We start from the raw sequence: 19328 nt of genomic DNA, 5'->3' as shown, positions 1-19328 counted from the left end.
ATCCAGGGACTGATGGGGGAACATGCCCACCCCATCCCAGGGGACAGTCTCTGCTCAGTGCCCAAGACAAGGAGAAACCCTGGCATGTGTGTGTGTGTGTGTGCACACGTGTGCGTGCATGCATGTGTGTGCACGTGTGTGTGTGTGTGTGTGTGCACGTGTGCACGTGTGCATGCGTACTCGTAATTCCTTCCTGATCCTAGGTCTGGAGGAGTGCGAGTCACCCTTTACTCCAGACATGGGGTGGGAGCCAGGTCACGGCCCATTCCCCACCCAGTCCCCAGACTGGATTGGCTCTAGGCAAAGGCCTGAGGTGGATTCCATTCCCAGCAGTGCCCATGTGACCCCTAGCTACTGCTTCAGCCTGACAGATCCTCATCTTGGCATCACCTCTCCATAGCTGCTGGTCCCCACGCTGGCCAGGGTTCAGTTCTCAAGCTGAGACCCTTGGCCGCTGCTCTTCTCTGCACCTTCTCCAGAATTTGCGCTTCCCTCGGGAGCTGACAAGCCCGGAGCTGCATGCAGGCGTCCAGGAGGGGCCCGTCCCTGGCCTTGGGCAGGGTTTCAGTACCATGCCAGGTGTGGAGGATGTTTGCATTGGCGCAGGCTGCGGCCGTGCACTGAGGAGACTCCAGCAGGATGAGCAGCGCAGGGCGTGTGACGCCCTGGCACCAGCAGGGCAGACAGCCTGTTCCATGTCACCACGCCTTCGTGACACCGTGTCGCCTGCTACCCAGAATCCTCTTGGCCTTCTCAGCCCCACTGCACAACGTGCCCCATCTCCATGCCCTGCTCACATGAACGCTGGGCTCCCCAGCTCACCTCCCCATCAGCCTCACTTTGCACCAGGCTGTTTCCCCACAGGGCGCTCGGAACCTCCCTGTTTCTCCAGATTCCTTCGAGGGTGTTTCCCAAAGCCCAGGATCCGGGTTGTTTCCTCGTTCCATCCGGGGGGACTGATTTATTGTCAGACAGCGCGTGCTGGGCACTGGAGCGTGGCAGGAGCCGATAGGTCACTGCAGCCACCTCCCCCCCTTCTGATCCGGCCCCACCGGGTTTAAATCCCAGCCCGGCTCAGTGCTGGGCACTGGACCCGGCTCCCGGCAGCACCATGGAGTCAGGCAGCATCTTCCTGCTTCTGGGGCTCCTGGCCCTCTGGGCCGAGCTGCAGGCTGTAGCTGGTCAGGGAGATAAACGTGAGTAAGGGAAGTTGCTCGTGGCTCAGATGAGGGTCACGGGAGCCCTCTCTTTTGTAAAAGAAGTCACAACTTGCAGAGCAAGAATTTCCCTTAAATGTGCTTTCCCTCGGGCCGTCGCTCCCAGGCCCCGGGGCTCGGAGTCTTTGTTGGAGGTAGAAGTGGCTGTTTCTCTCCTGTGGCACCCACTTTCCGCAGAAGAGCTCTCAGCTCACACCGTGCAGGTCATTGCCTTGTTCCAGAGAGCACAGGCATGTGTCCAGTGCAGATCTCTGCTCTCATCACAACCCATCTCCTCTCCCCAGGTGACATTTGCCGACTCCCGCCTGAGAAGGGCCCTTGCAAGGGACATATCCCGCGCTTCTTCTACAACCCGGCCTCCAGGACATGCGAAAGCTTCATCTATGGCGGCTGCAAGGGCAACAAGAACAACTTTAAGACGAAGGCAGAGTGTGTGCGTGCCTGCAGGCCTCCTGGTGCGTGGGACAGAGCCCAGCCTCTCCCTGGGCGGGGAGATGGGGGGTGCTGCCCAGCTCCACACCATAAATTGGGGGGGGGGGGGAGTTACACTGGGGCAGGTCTCCAGCATTCAAGGAGCCCTGGTATTTCTCATGATGGGAGGTCTGGTCAAATAAAAGGACCCCTGAGTTCCAGCCCTGCTGTGGCTGGGGTGGAACCTGGGGGTCCCAAATCACAGGGCTCTGAGCCATGGCATGTTAGCCAGGAAGTCCTGAGTTCCAGTCCCAGCTGTGCTACCTACTGGTGGCCCTGGGCAGTCACTGCCACCCTGTATCATGGCTTGGCCTGCCCCCCGAAGGAGCTAACGGACACATGGGGCAGCCGGGCACCCAGGTCCCCAGCCACGAGCTGTGCAGGCGAGATCGCGCTGCCAGCATCTGACCCAGGTCTGGCCCGAGCGGAGTGTTCTACTAGGATTGTGCTGGAGGCTTCACTTCCACCCAGAAATACTGACAGCAGAGACTGAACACCCGGCCCCTCGGACCCAGCCTCCCACTCTGTCCGTTGTGCAATGTGGTCTGGCTGAGCCGGGGAACAACCGCACAGCTCTGAGTGTGCCGTGCCGTGGGCTGAGGCTGTCCTCACACACCTGCATGCAGCACTAGCACTGGGGAACGGGCCAAAGCAGCTCTGCAGGGGCACGGGAACCAAGCCCAGGGCAAGGAAGGGCCAGGACCCAGCCCATGAGCCTGCCAGACCTGATCCCAACTCCCAGACCCCCCAGCCCAGAGCTGTCTCAGGAAGCTGGAAGTGTCTGGGGTCCTGGAGCTCTGCCCAAGGAGCTGCTCGTTCAAGGTCCTCTGGCAGAGGCCAGGATGCCCTTTGGCTGGTGGGCTAAGTTACAAGGCTGGTGTCTCCCCTCTGTGCCCATTCTGCATTGCAGAGAGACCCGGGGTTTGCCCCAAGACCACAGGCCCCGGCATTTGCCTGCATGGCTGCAACAGCGACTCTGACTGTAAAGAAGGACAGAAGTGCTGCTTTAATGGCTGTGGCTACACCTGCGTGACGGTGGCTCCATCAGGTGAGTCCCCTCTTCCAGCCGCAGTGACACCCTCAGCAGCTGCCGTGAGATGTTCTGCTGCCCCGTCCCTCCTGGCACGCACACCTGTCTGCCTGTGACGGCGCCACTCTCACCAGCTGCTCTGCTGTCACACTAAGCACAGGGGGGTCGGGGAGCAGCGATACGGGACCAGGGCTCTGACGGCTTCGTCCTATTTCCCAGGGCCTCCCTAAGTCCCATCTGCCAGGACCCGGACTCCAGAGGGGACGAGCTGCCTCAGCCGCACTGACCAATTGCCAAGATCGGATCAGCCCGAAGACAAAGTCCCGACCCCCAGGGACTCTCCCCATCCCTGGTGTTTTTGCCAGGGGAACAGGTCGTGGTTTCCTGGGATTCCTTCTCTTCCTCAATAAACATTTCCTGACATCCCTGCACCTCGGCGTCTGCTTCATCATTCTCCAGGTCAGGCCTCTCCCAGCCTGTGCAGCCCCCACCACCCACCCCGCCCCTCTTGGGCCTGTCGGGCTGGATCCGAGGCAGATGCTTCGGTTCAGGGCTGCAATCCAGAGACCGAGAGACACTGAATTGCCAGGTGGAAACTTTCCCAGTAATCACAGACAAGCTCTGGGATGTGCATTGGGAGCTCTGGGAGCAGCGACATGGATGTGACGGAGCAGGGAACAGGGCAGATTTGACCTGGGAATGTTGCAGGGGGGTTGCATTGGGGATGGGGGACTTCCCTTGAAGGAAGCTACCTGAGCTGTAACTAGGGTTACCATTCGTCCGGATTCCCCCGGACATGTCCGGCTTTTTCGGGTTAAAAATAGCGTCCGGGGGGAATTTGTCAATGTCCGGACTTCCCCTCCTCCCCCCTCCCATGCAGAGCGTGCGCGCGCTTACAAAGCAGCCGGTGCTCCAAAAGCCAGAGCCAGAGCCCTGCTTGCACTTCCCCCTCCTCCCTCCTGAAACTTGACACCCCCCCTCCTCTCCCTTCCCCTCCCTGCACTCACAGATCGCCCGCTGTTCCTCTGGAGCTCCGAGCCTGCTCCCCTCCCCCGCTGTCGAGCGCGCCGCTCTGCAGCACAGTAAGGGGGCCGGGGGCCAGAGAAGCGGCAGGGAGGTTCGGGGGGGTGGGTAGTCAAGAGACAGGGAGCAGGGGGGAGGGTTGAATGGGTCAGGAGTTCAGGGGGGGCTGTCTGGGGGTTGGGGGTGTAAGGTTTTGGGTAGTCAGGGTACAGGTGGGGGGGTCTCAGGAGGGGGCAGTTAGGGGACAAGGAGCGGGGGGGTGTTTGGGAGTTCTGGGGGGGGGGCTGTCTGGGGGTTGGGGGTGTAAGGTTTTGGGTAGTCAGGGTACAGGTGGGGGGGTCTCAGGAGGGGGCAGTTAGGGGACAAGGAGCGGGGGGGTGTTTGGGAGTTCTGGGGGGGGCTGTCTGGGGGTTGGGGGTGTAAGGTTTTGGGTAGTCAGGGTACAGGTGGGGGGGTCTCAGGAGGGGGCAGTTAGGGGACAAGGAGCGGGGGGGGTGTTTGGGAGTTCTGGGGGGGGCTGTCTGGGGGTTGGGGGTGTAAGGTTTTGGGCAGTCAGGGTACAGGTGGGGGGGGTCTCAGGAGGGGGCAGTTAGGGGACAAGGAACAGGGAGGCTTAGGTAGGGGGTGGGGTTCTGGAGGGCAGTTAGGAGCAGGGGTCCCAGGAGGGGGCAGTCAGGGGACAGGGAGCAGAGGGGTTTAGATGGGTCAGGAGTTCTGGGGGGGGGCTGTCAGGGGGTGGGGGTGTGGATAAGGGTTGGGGCAGTCAGGGGACAGGTAGGGGGGTAGGGTCCTAGGGGGCCAGTTAGGATGTGGGGAAGGTCTCAGGAGGAGGCAGTCAGGGGACAAGAGGCAGGGAGGCTTAGGGAGGGGGTGGAGTCCTGGGGGGCAGTCAGGGGACAAGGAGTGGGGGGGAGGGTTGGGGGTTCTGAGGGGGCAGGAAGTGGGAGGGAGTGGAAGGGGCAGGGGCGGGGCTAGGACAGGACGGGGGCGGGACTAGGACAGGATGGGGGCGGGGCTCCTCCCGTCCTCTTTTTTGATTGTTGAAATATGGTAACCCTAGCTGTAACCTGAGCCAGGAGGGGGTGGGGAGAATTAACACCTTCTGCCTGGGAGACTGGACAAAGGAGAGGAGCAGCGGGAGGAGTTTGGAGTTTAGTTTCGGTTGGGGCTGAGTGGTGCAACGCAGGGAACCCCAAGCTGGGGTCTAAGCTCCCTGAACCTCCCAGAAGGACCTAATTGAGGGGGGTCTGGTCGTACCTACACGCTCTGCTTGAGACTGTGTTCCTGTCCTTAAATAAATCTTCTGCTTTACTGGCTGGTTGAGAGTCGCAGTGAATCTCAGGAAGAGGGGTGCAGGGCCCTGACTCCCCCACACACTCCGCGACAATGGAGCAGACCAATCTTTACACTAGTGCCCCTGTTTTCACAATTACACAGTTTTTGTGCCTAATTTGGCCTGTGCAGCTGCACACCTGGCAAGTCACACATTTGCACATACCGTCACGTGAACTGGGCTCCCAAGTGCACTTGCACATTTGTGTACAAGCAGCTTTGGGAATGTGTCCCACTGCCTGCTCTGTCTGAGGCTCTTTGTGAAGCGGCTGCTTCTGGGGGAGATCGGGATCTCCCACCATTCCCGTCTTTATTTTGACCCGTGACTAGTCCCATTGAAGTTAAGCATGTGAGCATGTGCAGGATCAGCATCCTCTGTGTTCCTGGCACTAACTGAGGAACTCGCGGAAAGGGCGTCTCATGTACCCTGAAATTAGGCCCACCAGAGAAGAGAAGCTCCTGTGCTGTTGGGCAGGGGAAGGGGAGAGCACAGGCCAGGGACAGAGACTTATGAAACCACAAACAGAAGTTCACAGCGATATCCCGGCAGGGGTTATTTTTAATATCCACATTTATTGAAGAGAGGCTTTCATTTCTAAAAGAAAGAGACCAAGCCAACTCCCAGTGCACGTCACGTGGCAGAGAACACGCTGCGTCAACCAGACAGGAAGGTGGCTCGGGCACCCAGCTACACGCAGAATGGTGGGCAAAGCAGCAGAGAGAAACACACAGCTCCGTTAACAACAGCGTTACAGGGGAGGGGACTTCTTACTCCTCGGAAGAGAACGGTGAAAACAAGAAGGGTTTTTACAAAGCCCGGCTCTTTGTGTTCCCTGGTGTAGAACACAAGCCCGGCCTAACTCCCCAAGGACACTAGCCCAGCACCTGCATAACTGTGTCTCTAATCTGCAGGCACCATTACGATGCCTGTCCAGGCAATGTGTGGATTAGCCTGCATGGGTGGCTGTTTGAACACCCAGTTGGCCAAATACACAGCTTGAAGGTGTATCCTCAACACTTGTTCATGGAAATCAGGCAGCCTACGACTGCACCCAGCACTGGGCTGGTGACGTGGAGAATCAGCCCCTACAGCCCTACACACAATTTCTTCCCCTACATTCTAATAGTTACAGTTACACATTTACTAAGTGCTGTACCGGCCTGAACTGGTGAGTCCTCACAGTCCCCATGAGGCAGGTCCCCCCATTCCACCCCTGGGAAAACCTACACACACATATACAATGTCTTACTGTGACAAAGTGGGACTGTTCTTAATGTTTCCTCTGAATACCGTGTGGGTGCCTCAGTTTCCCCTATGCATTTCTTAAGTCTCTAGGAGGTGGGATGAAGGCCAGTGTGCATAAATCACTGACACTCTATCTCCTAGCAACAATTGGACAGGACCCTTCCCCCCTGCAAGGAAATAGCTAAAGGTGAACAAAGAGATCAGGTGACCTCCTGGCCCGGGAAAGAGACAAAGGCCAGAAAGGAGGGGCTGGAGGAGGTTTCAGTTGGGTGCTCGCTGGGAACAGGGAAGGGAGTGCAGACGGGGGTGTCTGGCTCTCTGAACATATGAACCCGGCTGAGAGGTCCCGTTCGCCGCTGTACCTACAAGCTCTGTTTTAGACCATGTTCCTGTCATCTAATAAACCTCTGTTTTACTGGATGGCTAAGAGTCACATCTGACTGTGAAGTGGGGGTGCAGGACCCTCTGGCTTCCCCAGGACCCCGCCTGGGCAGACTCGCTGTGGGAAGCGCACAGAGGGAGAGAGGATGCTGAATGCTCCAAGGTCAGACCCAGGAAAGTGAAGCCGTGTGAGCTTCTTGCCCTGAAGATGGTCTGCTCCGAGGGAGAGGAGGCTCCCCAGAGTCCTGACTGACTTGTGGGGAGCAGTTCCAGAGCATTGCCCAGGGACTCCGTGACACTTATCCAAGCCAAACGGTTACACATGGCAGAGCTGAGGGTACAAACATAGCAAAGCACAGAGGGAATATACCCAGTCCCAATCCTGGGTTCATCCACTAGGCCATCCTGGCTCTCTCTTTGCAAGTAAAGATATGACTTATTCACACACTGTTCACACTTGGCACCTGAATCCAGGGTTAAGTGCCTGTTTGCTCACTCCACAATTCTTTCTCAGGAGCCTTCCAGAAATGGAGCTCAGTTTTGATGTGCACAGCTGGGTAACTGAGTCATACATCTGGTTTCCAACACGTTACCTCAAGTCTACACTGTCCCCAGGAGAATGGAGTGGCAGAGGCCCGTCCAAGCTGCCCAAATGGATTCAAAAGCCAAACAATCCACTTCTAAAGTTCATGAGCTCCAGAGCAACACCTGTTCCCACACTGAGGGGCAGCACAGGAGGGAACTTCCCAGAAACCTCCAGCAGTTAGATACTCAGAGCTGTGTAGGGGTGAGAGAAGATGCTTTATGGCAACAGACCATCTCCTGGGCCTACATCCTGGAGAGCAGCTTAGAACCGAAATGAGCGTTAAGAGCTAGTGGAGTGAGTTGGTAGCAGACCAATGCTCAATGGAATTCCCTAGATCTTCCAGACTTATCCAGGCATTTCAGGGGGACTCTGTGGCACCTGGTGCTGGTTCCAATCTCCACAGATGGTGCTGAGGCTTGTTAGTATAGATTAAACTAGCAGAATTTGTCCAACACAGAACCCAGCAATTTCTCCAGAAAATCTTCTGACTGCTGCTCCATAAATTCTGACTTGTTCAGGCTACATTGGTTAAAAAAACTGTTCACTAGACAGTGTGAGAAACCATGTTAAAACATCTGGGCTTCTAAGTGATAGTTTCCATTGACGAGGATACTGCAGCGTTAGAGTGGCCTGCCACACCGCTATCTAATGGCGATGTATGACATAGCCAGTGTCAGGTGACCATTGAAGATCCTTTGGCATGAGTGCTAATAAAGTGATGCCTTTACTGAGAACATAGCGAGTCACCGCCGTTAGAGATGGAAAACGCCCGTTAGCTCATTCAGCCCGTTCACGCCATGGGGCACCAGCAGAGGATGTTTCAGATTTTAAAATGTTTATTAACGCTAATGTTAAAATTCTCTAAGACACAGGTTAAGGAAAGAGTGTCTGTACATCTGGGTATAAGGCTTAAATTATCCAAAAGTACAAAGTTTGGTTTAAAAGCCATAAAATACATGTAGTACATAATCTGCAATATCCCAAATTAGGGCTAATAAATTTAACAGTACAGTTTAGATATTAGCAGCCAAATATTCAGGTACATAAAAGGTTATACTAAAAGTAGTTTGTGGAAAGCAAATATAGCAATGATCTATGCTGTCCCTCAGTAACTGAGACTGTAGGATACGTTGTCCCTCAGTAAACACAATCCATTAGAGAAGCGAGTCACAGCCGTTAGAGATGGAAAACGCCAGTTAGTTCATTCAGCCCATTCACTCCATGGGGGCCCAGCAGAGGATGTATCAGATCCCAAACCACAGCTCTGATTACTCTTAGCCAAAAGGTCTGGCTGACCTCGGGGCAGGGGGAGCCACATCAGAAGGAGAATTTGTGAGTAAATGAGTTTTCCTTCAACTCGGAATTCCAGCTCCCAGATGAAGACACTGGCCCCAGGCCCAGCCTGAAGGTGTTCAGAGGGAATGGCTCTGGGTGCACCATGCGATGGGTACCCGAGAAGAACTGGCCTGAACCTGGACACTGCTAGGAGTGGAGAACATCAGTGCCAGGGGCTGGCTAACCCATCAGGAAAGATTTAATAAGAGAGAAAATATATCTCAAGAAAAAATGAGCTGAAAGCTGAATCAAAGTGCTCAGACACTAGGATGATGAGCTTAGAGTAAGAGCCTGGAGAGAGAACCCCAACGTCCCCTTGCACCTACTCAGGCCAGGGAGCAAAGATCCCTGAACGTTGATTTCCTTCACCTAGAGAGAGTGATCCCTGAGCAGTAACCTTGTCATTCAATGAGGCAGCATGTTCCCAGGCAATCACTAGTAAAAGAGAAGGGAGAGCTGGAAAAAAGTCAAACAGGAAAGAGAGGCTCTTGTTGCCAGGAATGTATTTGCTGGCTGATCTGATATCAGAAGGTTTCCATGTCCGGGTCAATGAGGGCTGAGGAAACTCCCCTCAATAGTCTGAATCATCAGACCCATCATCTCCCTCGTCAAAGTCACCAGCCCCATCAGCTCCACCATCCCTCAGGTAAGAATCGACATCTCCCTCGTCAAAGTCACCAGCCCCATCAGAGCCACCATCCTGCAGGTAAGAATCGACATCTCCCTCGTCAAAGTCACCAGCCCCATCAGAGCCACCATCCTGCAGGTAAGAATCGACATCTCCCTCGTCAAAGTCACCAGCCCCATCAGATCCTCCATCCTGCAGGTAAGAATCAACATCTCCCTCGTCAAAGTCACCAGCCCCATCAGCGCCACCATCCCTCAGGTAAGAATCGACATCTCCCTCGTCAAAGTCACCAGCCCCATCAGATCCTCCATCCTGCAGGTAAGAATCAACATCTCCCTCGTCAAAGTCACCAGCCCCATCAGCGCCACCATCCCTCAGGTAAGAATCGACATCTCCCTCGTCAAAGTCACCAGCCCCATCAGAGCCATCATCCTGCAGGTTAGAATCGACATCTCCCTCGTCAAAGTCACCAGCCCCATCAGCACCACCATCCCTCAGGTAAGAATCAACATCTCCCTCGTCAAAGTCACCAGCCCCATCAGAGCCACCATCCCTCAAGTAAGAATCGACATCTCCCTCATCAAAGTCACCAACCCCATCAGAGCCATCATCCTGCAGGTAAGAATCGACATCTCCCTCGTCAAAGTTATCATCCACATAAGAGCGAGTATCCCTCACATTAGAATCACCATCTCCCCCATCAAAGTCATCAGCCATGGCAAAGTCACCATCCTGCAGGTCAGAATCATCATCATCTCTCCCACCATACACAGGTCTGTCATCAGATTCAGGTTCTCCACTGGATCTAGGTTTTACAACAGACACAGGGTTTTCACTGGATACAGGTTCTGCACCAGACACGGGTTTTCCATTAGACTCAGGTTCAACTCCAGACACCGGTTCTGTTACCCCCAACACAAGTTTTTCCTTCAGCTCATCTTCTTCTGATACGTGTTTCCCTGGGTCATCGCCAGGGAGAGGAGAAGCTGTGGCAGGGATCCCTGAAAATGGGAGAGAAAACAGGAGAGTCAGAGACCCAAATATGCCTCAGTCACATTTGACTGCTCCCAATCCACCCTTCGCACTTTCTTCACGCTGCAGCAACCAGTCTCTAGGATATGGGCATTGCCCCTTACCTTGGATAGTCTGTAGGTACCTGTACATATGGTATCTCATTCTATTCTGTTCTGCTCTATTTCGGTTCTTATACTGCACCCATCCCTGTGGTATCTGAGCACCTTCCAGAGGTGCAGTAAGTAACACGACTAGTGTCTCTCAATATGGTTCTCGCTCGGTTTCACCTTTCCTCTCGCACGAGGACATTGTGTATGGGGGAGGGTTATTTTAATTTTTTGTTATTATCTATTTTCTATCTGCTGTGCTCTGTGTTTTTATTACCTAAGGCAGATCAAATAGGTGAGCTTTGTATTTGAAATAGAAAATGGTGAGCTTCAAGGTGGTTCTTAAATCCTCCAGGTGTTCATTCCAATCATGGACTGGCCCCTGAGAAAAGCTCTGTCTCCTGTACACATCAGCTTTACCCTTGTAGTGGACAGCTCCATTGTTCCTGGGGAGCAGAGGTGTCAACCCCAGGCCTCATCCCAGCGCTTTTGGCAATTGTTTAGGTGTCTTAGGCTCACACTATTTTGTACTGTAAAAACCCAAGACCTTGGATTTCACTCAATAGTCTATGGAAAGCTACTGTCATGAGTAGAGAACGTTTGACGTGCTCGGGGAACCCTGTGATGCTAAGCAGACTGTGACTCAAGAACCTCTCAATGGCAAGTGGCCAAAGGATGCGGGGAGGGAAGGGTGGCAGAAATCTCCTGATTCTGGTAGGTACATTTTGGTTCACCAAAGAATGCCATGTGAGGTCTCAGATGAAAGCCAGTGTCACGTTAGTCATCAATATCACTGTGAAAGGTATGTACAGATACTAGGGAGTTATGTATCTACAGTATACTGAAGCCTGTGTATGAAGGTTGCCCACCCGCAGAGGTGAAAAACAGGTTTTCTGTCAGACAAGGCGTGTTTATTCATCTCTCTGTTCACATTAAGGAGTATTGTCTCATTCACAATGAACCTCCTGCCACCAGTCTGTACTGAATGCAAATGAAGGGATTGTAAGCTAGAACTATCAGGAAAAGAAACACAATGGGCAAGAGACCTTTATCTTGGGGTGCACTTTGAAGGTTTGCTCGACTTTTAGGGGGCGGAGAAGATACCCAGGCACACTTCCCTGAGGAAGAAAAGGACAGCACTTTTGCTTCATGAAAAAGGGCTCTCAGCCAGGCTTGGCTGAAAATGCTGAAGAGAACTTTGGGTGTGATAAACTCCTTGAGACGGGTCCTGAGTTGACTCTTACAAGCTGGGCTGGGCTGGTCCTTTGGAAATAGCAGACCTGGTAATTGTGTGACTGTCCAGTGGAACAGTCCATGAACTCAGGGGTGGTTGTGTGCCTATCGCTGCCTGTGCAGAGAGAGCGAGACCTGGCGGGGGGAGAGGGGGCTGGAAGGCAGGACTTGTGCTGCCAGAGGAAGTGGATTCGGAGCTGATTTAGAGCAGGCAGAGAGAAAACTGCTTCACACTAAGGGCAGGGAATGGTGAGGTGTCTCCCAGTCCTGGGGACCCCTGGGAGCGTCACTGAGATGTGCTGCTGCATCCTCTCCTACTGTGCATACAAAACAATGGGTCAGAATTAGCTGTTACTTCTCAAGAGAGATGGCGTCATCGTGGATAGTTCTCAGAAAACACCTGCTCGGCGTGAAGCAGCAGTCAAAACAGCCAACAGAATCCTAGAACCATGAGGAAAGGGATAGAGAATAAGAGAGAAAATATCATCTTGCCTCTATATAAAGTCATGGTCGGCCCACACCTAGAACGCAGTGTGCAGCTCTGGTTGTCCCATCTCCCAAAAGAGATATGAGAATTGGAAAAAGTCCAGAGAAACTACAACAATGATTAGATTAAGTATGGAACAGCTTCCGTGTGAGGGCACAGGACTGTTCAGCTTAGAAAAGAGACGACTAAGGGGGGCTGTGATAGAGAGCTATAAAATCATGACTGGTGTGGAGAAAGTGAAGAGTTCTTTACCCTTTTACAGAACACAAACCAGGGGTCACCCGGGAGATGGGTTTCTTCATTGCTGGCTGGACTCTTGGGAGTTTGAAGGCGGGAGGGAAGGTTTCTTCAGTAAAGCTGTTTCAGTCAGGAGAGGCACCAGTTACCTGTGGCCCTTTTTTATTAGCCAGGAAGAACAAGCATCAAACTCCCAGGTGTTTGCTTGAGTCTCCTTCAGGGTGTCCAGTGCTCGTGGCGTCAATGAGCTGAGCTCATGGGGGCAGGTGGTTTCTTGGCTGGCACAAGGGGATCACATCCTTGCAGCCCAACAAGACTTCCTGGATGTCGGGGATCTTTTCTCCTCCTGCCTTCAGTGCGAGTTAGCAAGGCCCTTCCTAGCAGGTGGCTGAACTGCCTCAGAGGAAACGAAAAGAGGCCCAAGCGTCTGACCCATCTGTAGTTCACCTACCCCCATTCCCAACTGGCACCAAAACCCGTTCCACTCCCACCATCCCACTCCTCCTACAGGCACAGAGCAAAATGTCAAAAGCTTCCGTCTCACTGGAACTCAGGATCCCTTGATCTGTCTCTAGACCCATATCCTGCCTCCAGCAGTGGCCAATATCCGAGACGGGGAGACCCCCTCCAGAAGAGCTCTCCTGACCAATTGTGCATTGTTGTTTCTTGGAGTAAAATCCCCTCCTGACAGCACAGTGACCATGAGATTTGATTTCCTGAGCTCAGCAAGTATAACTACAAATGCTGTGAACAGTTACAAAACTCTCCAAACTCTCCAGGAATAAGAAGCAAAAGGCTCACTCTGCAAAATGTCCGCTGGCCCAGGGGCAGCGAGTTATACGGGCCTGTGGTGCCCATGCTCCAGGAATATTCAGGGCCCAGGGGCCCGGCTCCACCAATGTTCAGGGCCAGGTCTTTCCCCCGGCCCCGCCTGCTGCCCCCACACGCCTCCCAGCCCACCTGCCGCCCCCAGGCGATTTAAAAGGGTCCGGGGCCCCCGACCACAGTCGCCACCACTGGCAGTGCAGTGGGGCTAAGGCAGCTTCCTGCCCACCGTCACTCCACCCCATTCCCAGAAGCAGCCCGCACATCCCTGTGGCCCTGGGGGGGTAGGGTGTCTCCGCGTGCTGCCCCCGCCCCAAGCACCGATTCCGCAGCTCCCATTGGCCAGGAACTGTGGCCAATGGAAACTGCGGGGGCGGTGCCTGCAGGTAGGGGTGAGTGGAGACCCCCTGGTCCCCTCGCCTAGGAGCCACTGCCAGAGGGGTGTGCGGATCGCTTTTGGGAGCCGCCCGAGATAAGAGCCATACCCCTCACCTTCTCCCACATCCCTGCCCCAGCCCAGAGCCCACACCCTGCACCCAAACTCCCTCCCAGAGCCCGCACCCCAACCCCCCGCCCCAGCCCAGAGCCCACATCCCGCATCCACACTCCCTCCAAGAGCCCGCACCCCTCCCACACCCAAACTCCCTCCCAGAGCCTGAACCCCCTCCTGCACCCCAACCCCCTGCTCCAGCCCACATCCAGCATCCAAACTCCCTCCCAGAGCCCAAACCCACTCCCGCACCCAAACCCCCTCCCGCACCCCAACCCCCTGCCCCAGCCCAGAGCCCACATCCCGCATCCACACTCCCTCCGAGAGCCCGCACCCAAACTCCCTCCCAGAGCCTGAACCCCCACCCACACCCAAACTCCTCCGAGAGCCTGAACCCCCCCACACACCCAAACTCCTCCCAGAGTCCGTACCCCTTCCTGCCCCACCCAGAGCCCACACCCCTCCAGCACCCAAACTCCCTCCTAGAGCCTTAAGCAGATGTATGGGGGAATGGGACTTGGACCCATTCTGGGGACCACCAAAACTTATACAGGCCTGCTGCCCCTGCTCTGGCCTGTAGTGACACTTCTAGGAGAAGCTTTGAACTCAACCCTGAGTACTCTTTTCACATCTACTCCTCCTCTCACTTCTCATTCTCTACTCCAAGTCCCCCCACTGCTCCGGAAGGGGCACTCAGGGCATCATGAAATCACAGCCTTCCTGGCCTCGGAAGGTAGGGTAGGGCAGACTAGAGATTCTGACACAGAACGTAGTGTCTCCCTGTCTGCAAGGTTCGAATACGACTGACCAAGACCTGCTGTGTCGGTGGCCAGGGGAGATGCATGCTGCGGCTGGGAGAGTGGGCTGAGTCTCATCTGGAAGGAAGACAGTGACAATCAGCGGTGATGGGATTCCATGTCTGATCATGTGTAGTACTCATAGCATCCTGCATGTCACTAAGACGTCTCAAAGGTGGTGGCTCTCGCAGATCCAGCCAGTCTCCCATGTTCAGTGTCTGCATGAGGTTTCTTGTCCAGATCATTTCCCAACACAGAGTAGATTATTAGGAAGGCACTGACGCTAGGCAGCCATAGAACAGGTACTTCTTGTCCCCTGAGCGCTGCCTAGGCGTAACTGCCACGTATTCATGACCACACCCCTGTTACTGCTGCGCTGGCATCCTGTGGGACATTCCTGTCGCTGATTCAGCCCCACGAAGGAGCCGTGCAATCGGTGAGTCTCACAGGTGTCACATGGCAGCCAATAATAACTCCATGTGGAACGAGAGAGGATCCTGAAGAAATGGGCCAAACGATCACTGATGACGGACCTCTGCCCCCATCTCTGAATCCCTATTCTCAGCCCCGAGGCCCTGCTCCAGGCCAGGACGTTTCCTTCACTAATCAGCTCTGCTCCAAGCCGGCCATTGCCCTGCACAGGCCAGCTGGGGTATCGTGTACTCAGCCCATAGGAAACCTCCTGTTCCCAGACCTAAGGGGGAGGCCAATGGGAAATCAGGACCCTAAGGCTGACAGTCCCCAGGGCCAATGGGGAGAGGCCAACACTCCAGGTCAGGCTGATTGACAGGGCAGACAGGCCAATGAGGGAGCCAGGAGTGTGGGGTCCCGTGTGAGGTGGAGCTGCTGGGCCGGAGGGGCAGAGCTAAGGGGAGAGCAGGAGCCCAGCTGGGCTGGGAGCAGGGCCAGAGGAGCAGCCCCGGGAGCTGAGATGGAGGCAGGGAGTGAGTGGGGCTGGGGCTGGGGCCATGTGAGCGGCTGGGGAGTCCAGGGGCCCAAGGTCCCAGGCCCAGCACAGGGAGGCCCCAGACACGAGGACTTGCAGGCCAGGCTGGGAAAGGCTCGTGACCCCGACCGGGGCAAGGCTGGGGGGACGGGCCCTGCCCCCTAGCGCCTGCGGGCATGTGGGCACAGCCCCAAAGCAGGATGCAAGCCCCGGTGTCACGGCAACGCAGCCAGGGCCTGAGCAGGGGTGTGGGCCCTGCGAGGAGCAGGCTGGGAACGTCCCTGCGCCCCCGAGACGGCTGGGTGCAGTGCCCCAGGCCCACGGAGCAGGGTGACATGTTTCCCTTTCACCTTCCCCTTTTCCCGTGTTCTCATTAGTTGCGGGTTAACAAATCGTATTTGCTCTGAACTCTGCAGTGAGCAGTGGGGCAGGGAAGTGTCTGGTGCAGAGACAGCATCCCGGAGTGGGGACACCCTAACCCCTGTCCTATGTGACCATGACAAGACTGTGGGCCCAGCCCCCCAGGAACCCTGGGCCCAGCTGGGTCGGGGTTATGAGGAGGAAGGAAGGGGAGCACTCGAGGGCAGACCGGCCTGCGGGTGAAGGGAGTGGGAGCGAGGACTCAGATCCGTTCACTAGCCCATTTCACCAGGGTAGTGCATAGGCCGGGAAAGTTCCCCACAACAGCGGGACCATTCCCCTGCTTACATCTAGATCTTCAATGGGAATCCATTGTTACAGCAGGACGTAGCTAGAAGTCTCAATGGTCAGTGGGCCATGGAGTTTATTTCCTCTTGTCCTGAAGGGACTTTAAAAGCTAGAATTCAGTGAGTCAGGAACCACGGACAGTCCAGATTAAGTGCTCAGGGAAGGGGCTGTGGGGAAGATGGGTTATGGTATTTTGGAAAGGATGGATTCCGAAGGGATGGATTCTCTTCGATGGGAATTTCTACATCCCTTCATGTAGGGGGCATGTTGGGGCCAGGAGAGGGCATGGCCAGAGACCTCAGTGCTCCAGCAATCCGTAGAAGACAAATGGATCTGCTCTAAGCAATGATGGGGAGAGCATAGGACCAACCCTAGGACCAGGGAGCTGTGCCCGGCTCCCTGGTAGTCAGTCCTCTCAGCTGTGCCCACCAGAAGCCAGGCGCAGATGAGAATCTGGCCCCACATGTTTTCAGTCCTTTAGAAGGTATTTGGAGGGGAGTAAGAAATGGGGTTTCGCTGTGTATGTTTACACTGGAGCTGCAGCTGGCCCGCTGCCCATACAGCCCCAGCTACTCTGCTGTTCTCAGCACCCGCGCTCAGTCAGAGTTAGCGCGGGTACATCTACCCGAGTTGGAAATTACACCTCCAGCTCCACTGACCGGTGGCATTAACTTCAGCTCAGCCCACAAACAAACAAACAACCCCCCACTCAGTAACCCGACGCAGGTCAGCCTTCCTCCTGAAAAACCAGCCCGTCCCTCAGGCAGCCAGGATACCAGCCTGGCAGCAGGCCTCAGTGACCTGTCTGAATTCTGAGCAGCCTGGGAAGACATTGTTGGCAAAGGTTATTCAGAGAAGCAGCGGATGGCGCTATGGATCCACCATTACAAGGCGACATATTAAGGGCCATCAAAACCTGGTGGGGTGGGAAGATTACATGCTGGACTTCCACCTGGGCTCACAACCAAGAGGGGCACGGAGCCTTGCTCTCTGTTAACAAACCCCGCCAAGAAGAGAGCAGGAAGCAGGTCTGCGTGTCCTGAGGAATCAGGAGCACCCAGCAGCCCAAAAAAGGCTGTTCCTGATGGGCTTCCCTGCTGAGTTTCACGTTTGAGACGAGAAACAGAGTTCAGAGCCTTGGGGACCCACGTGAAGTCCAATGGGTAGAGCCTCCCCTCGTCTCTCCCCATCTGTACCTGGTTCCTCAACCTCAGACAACCCTGTTCCCCCTCGCTGATGCTGTAGTGCCGAGTTTGGGCGCCTGCATATTCTTATATTGATAATAAAAGCCTCCAGCTAAAAGAGTCCAGAGCCTGCCAGCCTGAGCCCTCAGTGCCTGTCACTCAGCATCTCGGGAACTCGCAGTGTGTGGCCAGTCCAGCTGGTCTGTAATTCTCTCTGCTGCTCCGAGGGAATCTCCTCCCCTCACCCTGTCTTTGCTGTGGTCAGTCCCATCCCTGTGCAGTGGCTCTGACAACGGAGATGGGTTTCTATTGGTCCCTGTGTCAGGTCACTGATGAGACAAACCAACTAAGGTGTCAGGTATTTCCAAGCACCCACTGCCCTTGCCCCCTCCATGCCAGGTCTCCCCTCCATGCCCTGGTCCCTTCTCTGCCTGTACTCACTTTCTGTTGGTGCCCCCTGTAGCGCTGTCCAGAGGGTAAAGAGCCCCAGGAGGAGAAAGAGGCCCCTTGACTTCATGGTGCTGCCTAGAGCTGGGTCTGAGTGCCCAGAGCTGAGCCAGCTGCAATTTAAAGTCACACCCAGGTGGGGCTGGTGCAAGTGTGGGAGGAAGCAGCTCACAGGTGATCTATAAGGACCGCCCATATTTTAACCTAATTCCACGTTCTAAGGAGCCAGCTCCGGGTATCTGTCCCTGCCCACACAGAATAAGGATATGAACAGGACCTCGTCATGTTTAGAAATTGCCTTGGAAGACAAAGCAAAGAAACCTAAGGAAGAAAGTGAAGCGTCCGAGATCCACCAATGCTCAGGGACATCAGCAACTGCTGAAAATTGGTGATGTCAGATATACCCAGGGCAAACAGACAAAACCTCCCTACTCAATTAACTGGCCAACAGGAGGGTGGGTGAGAGAATGGGGGGTGAAGCATGTCAGGAGGTCCTCACAATCAGCCTGCACAGGACACAGATGCACCAGGCATGAGGAGGAGAGGAGATACCAAGCCCAGAAATGGCTGAAGTTTGAAAGCTGCAGCTTGGCCGGGCAATAGTTCTTATTCTCCTGCCATGAGGACAGGGGACTGGACTCGATGACCTCTCGAGGTCCCTTCCAGTCCTAGAATCTATGACCCCCGAGGAGCAAGGTATGGACCTGGACATTATTTCTATACCTCCGAACCAGTCTGTGGCTCTTCACAGGAAACCTAGAAAGACAAGATCCCTGCCTCAGAGTGCTTCCAGTCAGACGCAGTGAGAGACACAGCAATTCAGCGTGGGAGGCTGCTGAGGAAATCTGTGTGGGAAGGCTCCTCGCAAGAAGCAGGTTTTAAGTACAGGTTTACTCCACTCTTCCCGGCTGTGGCTCAATTCTGATGCCAGCACTGAGTGATCCACCTTCTTCTATTGCATTTCCAGTATTCCACACCTCGCAGCTTCATGGCTTTCATCCCACAGTCAGTTGTTTATCCTGCATCGTTGTTAGACTGAAAACACCATTGAGTTAATTGCTCCATCTAGGTGGCTGGTGCCCTGGGAGGTGAGAACTGCAGCAAATAACAGCTCACTCTGGACACACCCAGCTATTGATCTGAAATATCAAACTACCCCAGCAATAGCACACAATGATCAGGTTGCAGTGTACTGAGACTTCACAGCCCCAAGCCACACTACTGAGGCACGGTGTTAGATCTCAGAGCTAAGTATGACCAGGCCAGGTCAATGCTTAGATGAGAGACCTCCAAGAGAAACCCAGGTGCTGCAGGCAGTGGCCCGGGTGATACTCTTCCTTCTGAGGCAGTTCAGAACCCATGCTCCATCCTTAGAGGTCCCCGGACCCTTTTCTCAAGAGCAGGGGTGTTTGCCTTGGTTTCTTGGCCAGATTCCAATGCAGGAAATCACAGTCTGGCTCCCTAAGTCCCCACCTGGATTTTCAGATGAATCCAATATTTGTTGTGCAGTGTCGCTGGTGAATAGAAAGTTGTACAGATTTCTAACCCAGACATGGCTGTATATAGCTCCTGGGGGAAGTGACATCTGTCTAAGTTCCTATACA

General features: G+C 54.8%; 2 protein-coding genes across 2 annotated transcripts; one reads left to right on the top strand and one right to left on the bottom strand.

Annotated features, from left to right (window-relative positions):
* The first annotated feature begins 1076 nt into the window (after window positions 1–1076).
* On the top strand, window positions 1077–3149 carry SPINT4 (serine peptidase inhibitor, Kunitz type 4). The gene is made up of 4 exons (XM_054045531.1): window positions 1077–1196; window positions 1502–1672; window positions 2599–2736; window positions 2938–3149. The coding sequence occupies exons 1-4, from the start codon at window positions 1112–1114 to the stop codon at window positions 2946–2948; spliced, it is 405 nt and encodes a 134-aa protein (XP_053901506.1). The 5' UTR covers window positions 1077–1111; the 3' UTR covers window positions 2949–3149.
* A 4980-nt stretch (window positions 3150–8129) lies between these two features.
* On the bottom strand, window positions 8130–17797 carry LOC128846425 (uncharacterized). Its single transcript, XM_054045519.1, has 2 exons — window positions 17719–17797; window positions 8130–10250 (listed from the first exon to the last, which is right to left on the bottom strand). Exons 1-2 carry the CDS (start codon window positions 17792–17794, stop codon window positions 9193–9195), a joined length of 1134 nt encoding a protein of 377 aa, XP_053901494.1. The 5' UTR covers window positions 17795–17797; the 3' UTR covers window positions 8130–9192.
* Window positions 17798–19328: the final 1531 nt, after the last annotated feature.

The sequence above is a fragment of the Malaclemys terrapin genome, chromosome 12, assembly GCF_027887155.1.
Source record: "Malaclemys terrapin pileata isolate rMalTer1 chromosome 12, rMalTer1.hap1, whole genome shotgun sequence".
Classification (NCBI taxonomy): domain Eukaryota; kingdom Metazoa; phylum Chordata; order Testudines; family Emydidae; genus Malaclemys; species Malaclemys terrapin.
Note: the sequence above shows the minus strand (reverse complement) of the source record. Positions and strands in the feature narration are given on the sequence as shown.

What these genes read in the sequence shown, in the direction of transcription:
- LOC128846425 (XM_054045519.1), bottom strand. Translation starts at nt 17,794, where the DNA reads ATGAAGTCAAGGGGCCTCTTTCTCCTCCTGGGGCTCTTTACCCTCTGG. An exon ending in ACAGGGGGCACCAACAGAAA is followed by an intron (nt 10,251 to 17,718) that starts GTGAGTACAGGC and finishes TCCCATTTTCAG; the next exon opens with GGATCCCTGCCACAGCTTCT.
- SPINT4 (XM_054045531.1), top strand. Translation starts at nt 1,112, where the DNA reads ATGGAGTCAGGCAGCATCTTCCTGCTTCTGGGGCTCCTGGCCCTCTGG. An exon ending in AGCTGGTCAGGGAGATAAAC is followed by an intron (nt 1,197 to 1,501) that starts GTGAGTAAGGGA and finishes TCCTCTCCCCAG; the next exon opens with GTGACATTTGCCGACTCCCG. An exon ending in GCGTGCCTGCAGGCCTCCTG is followed by an intron (nt 1,673 to 2,598) that starts GTGCGTGGGACA and finishes TCTGCATTGCAG; the next exon opens with AGAGACCCGGGGTTTGCCCC.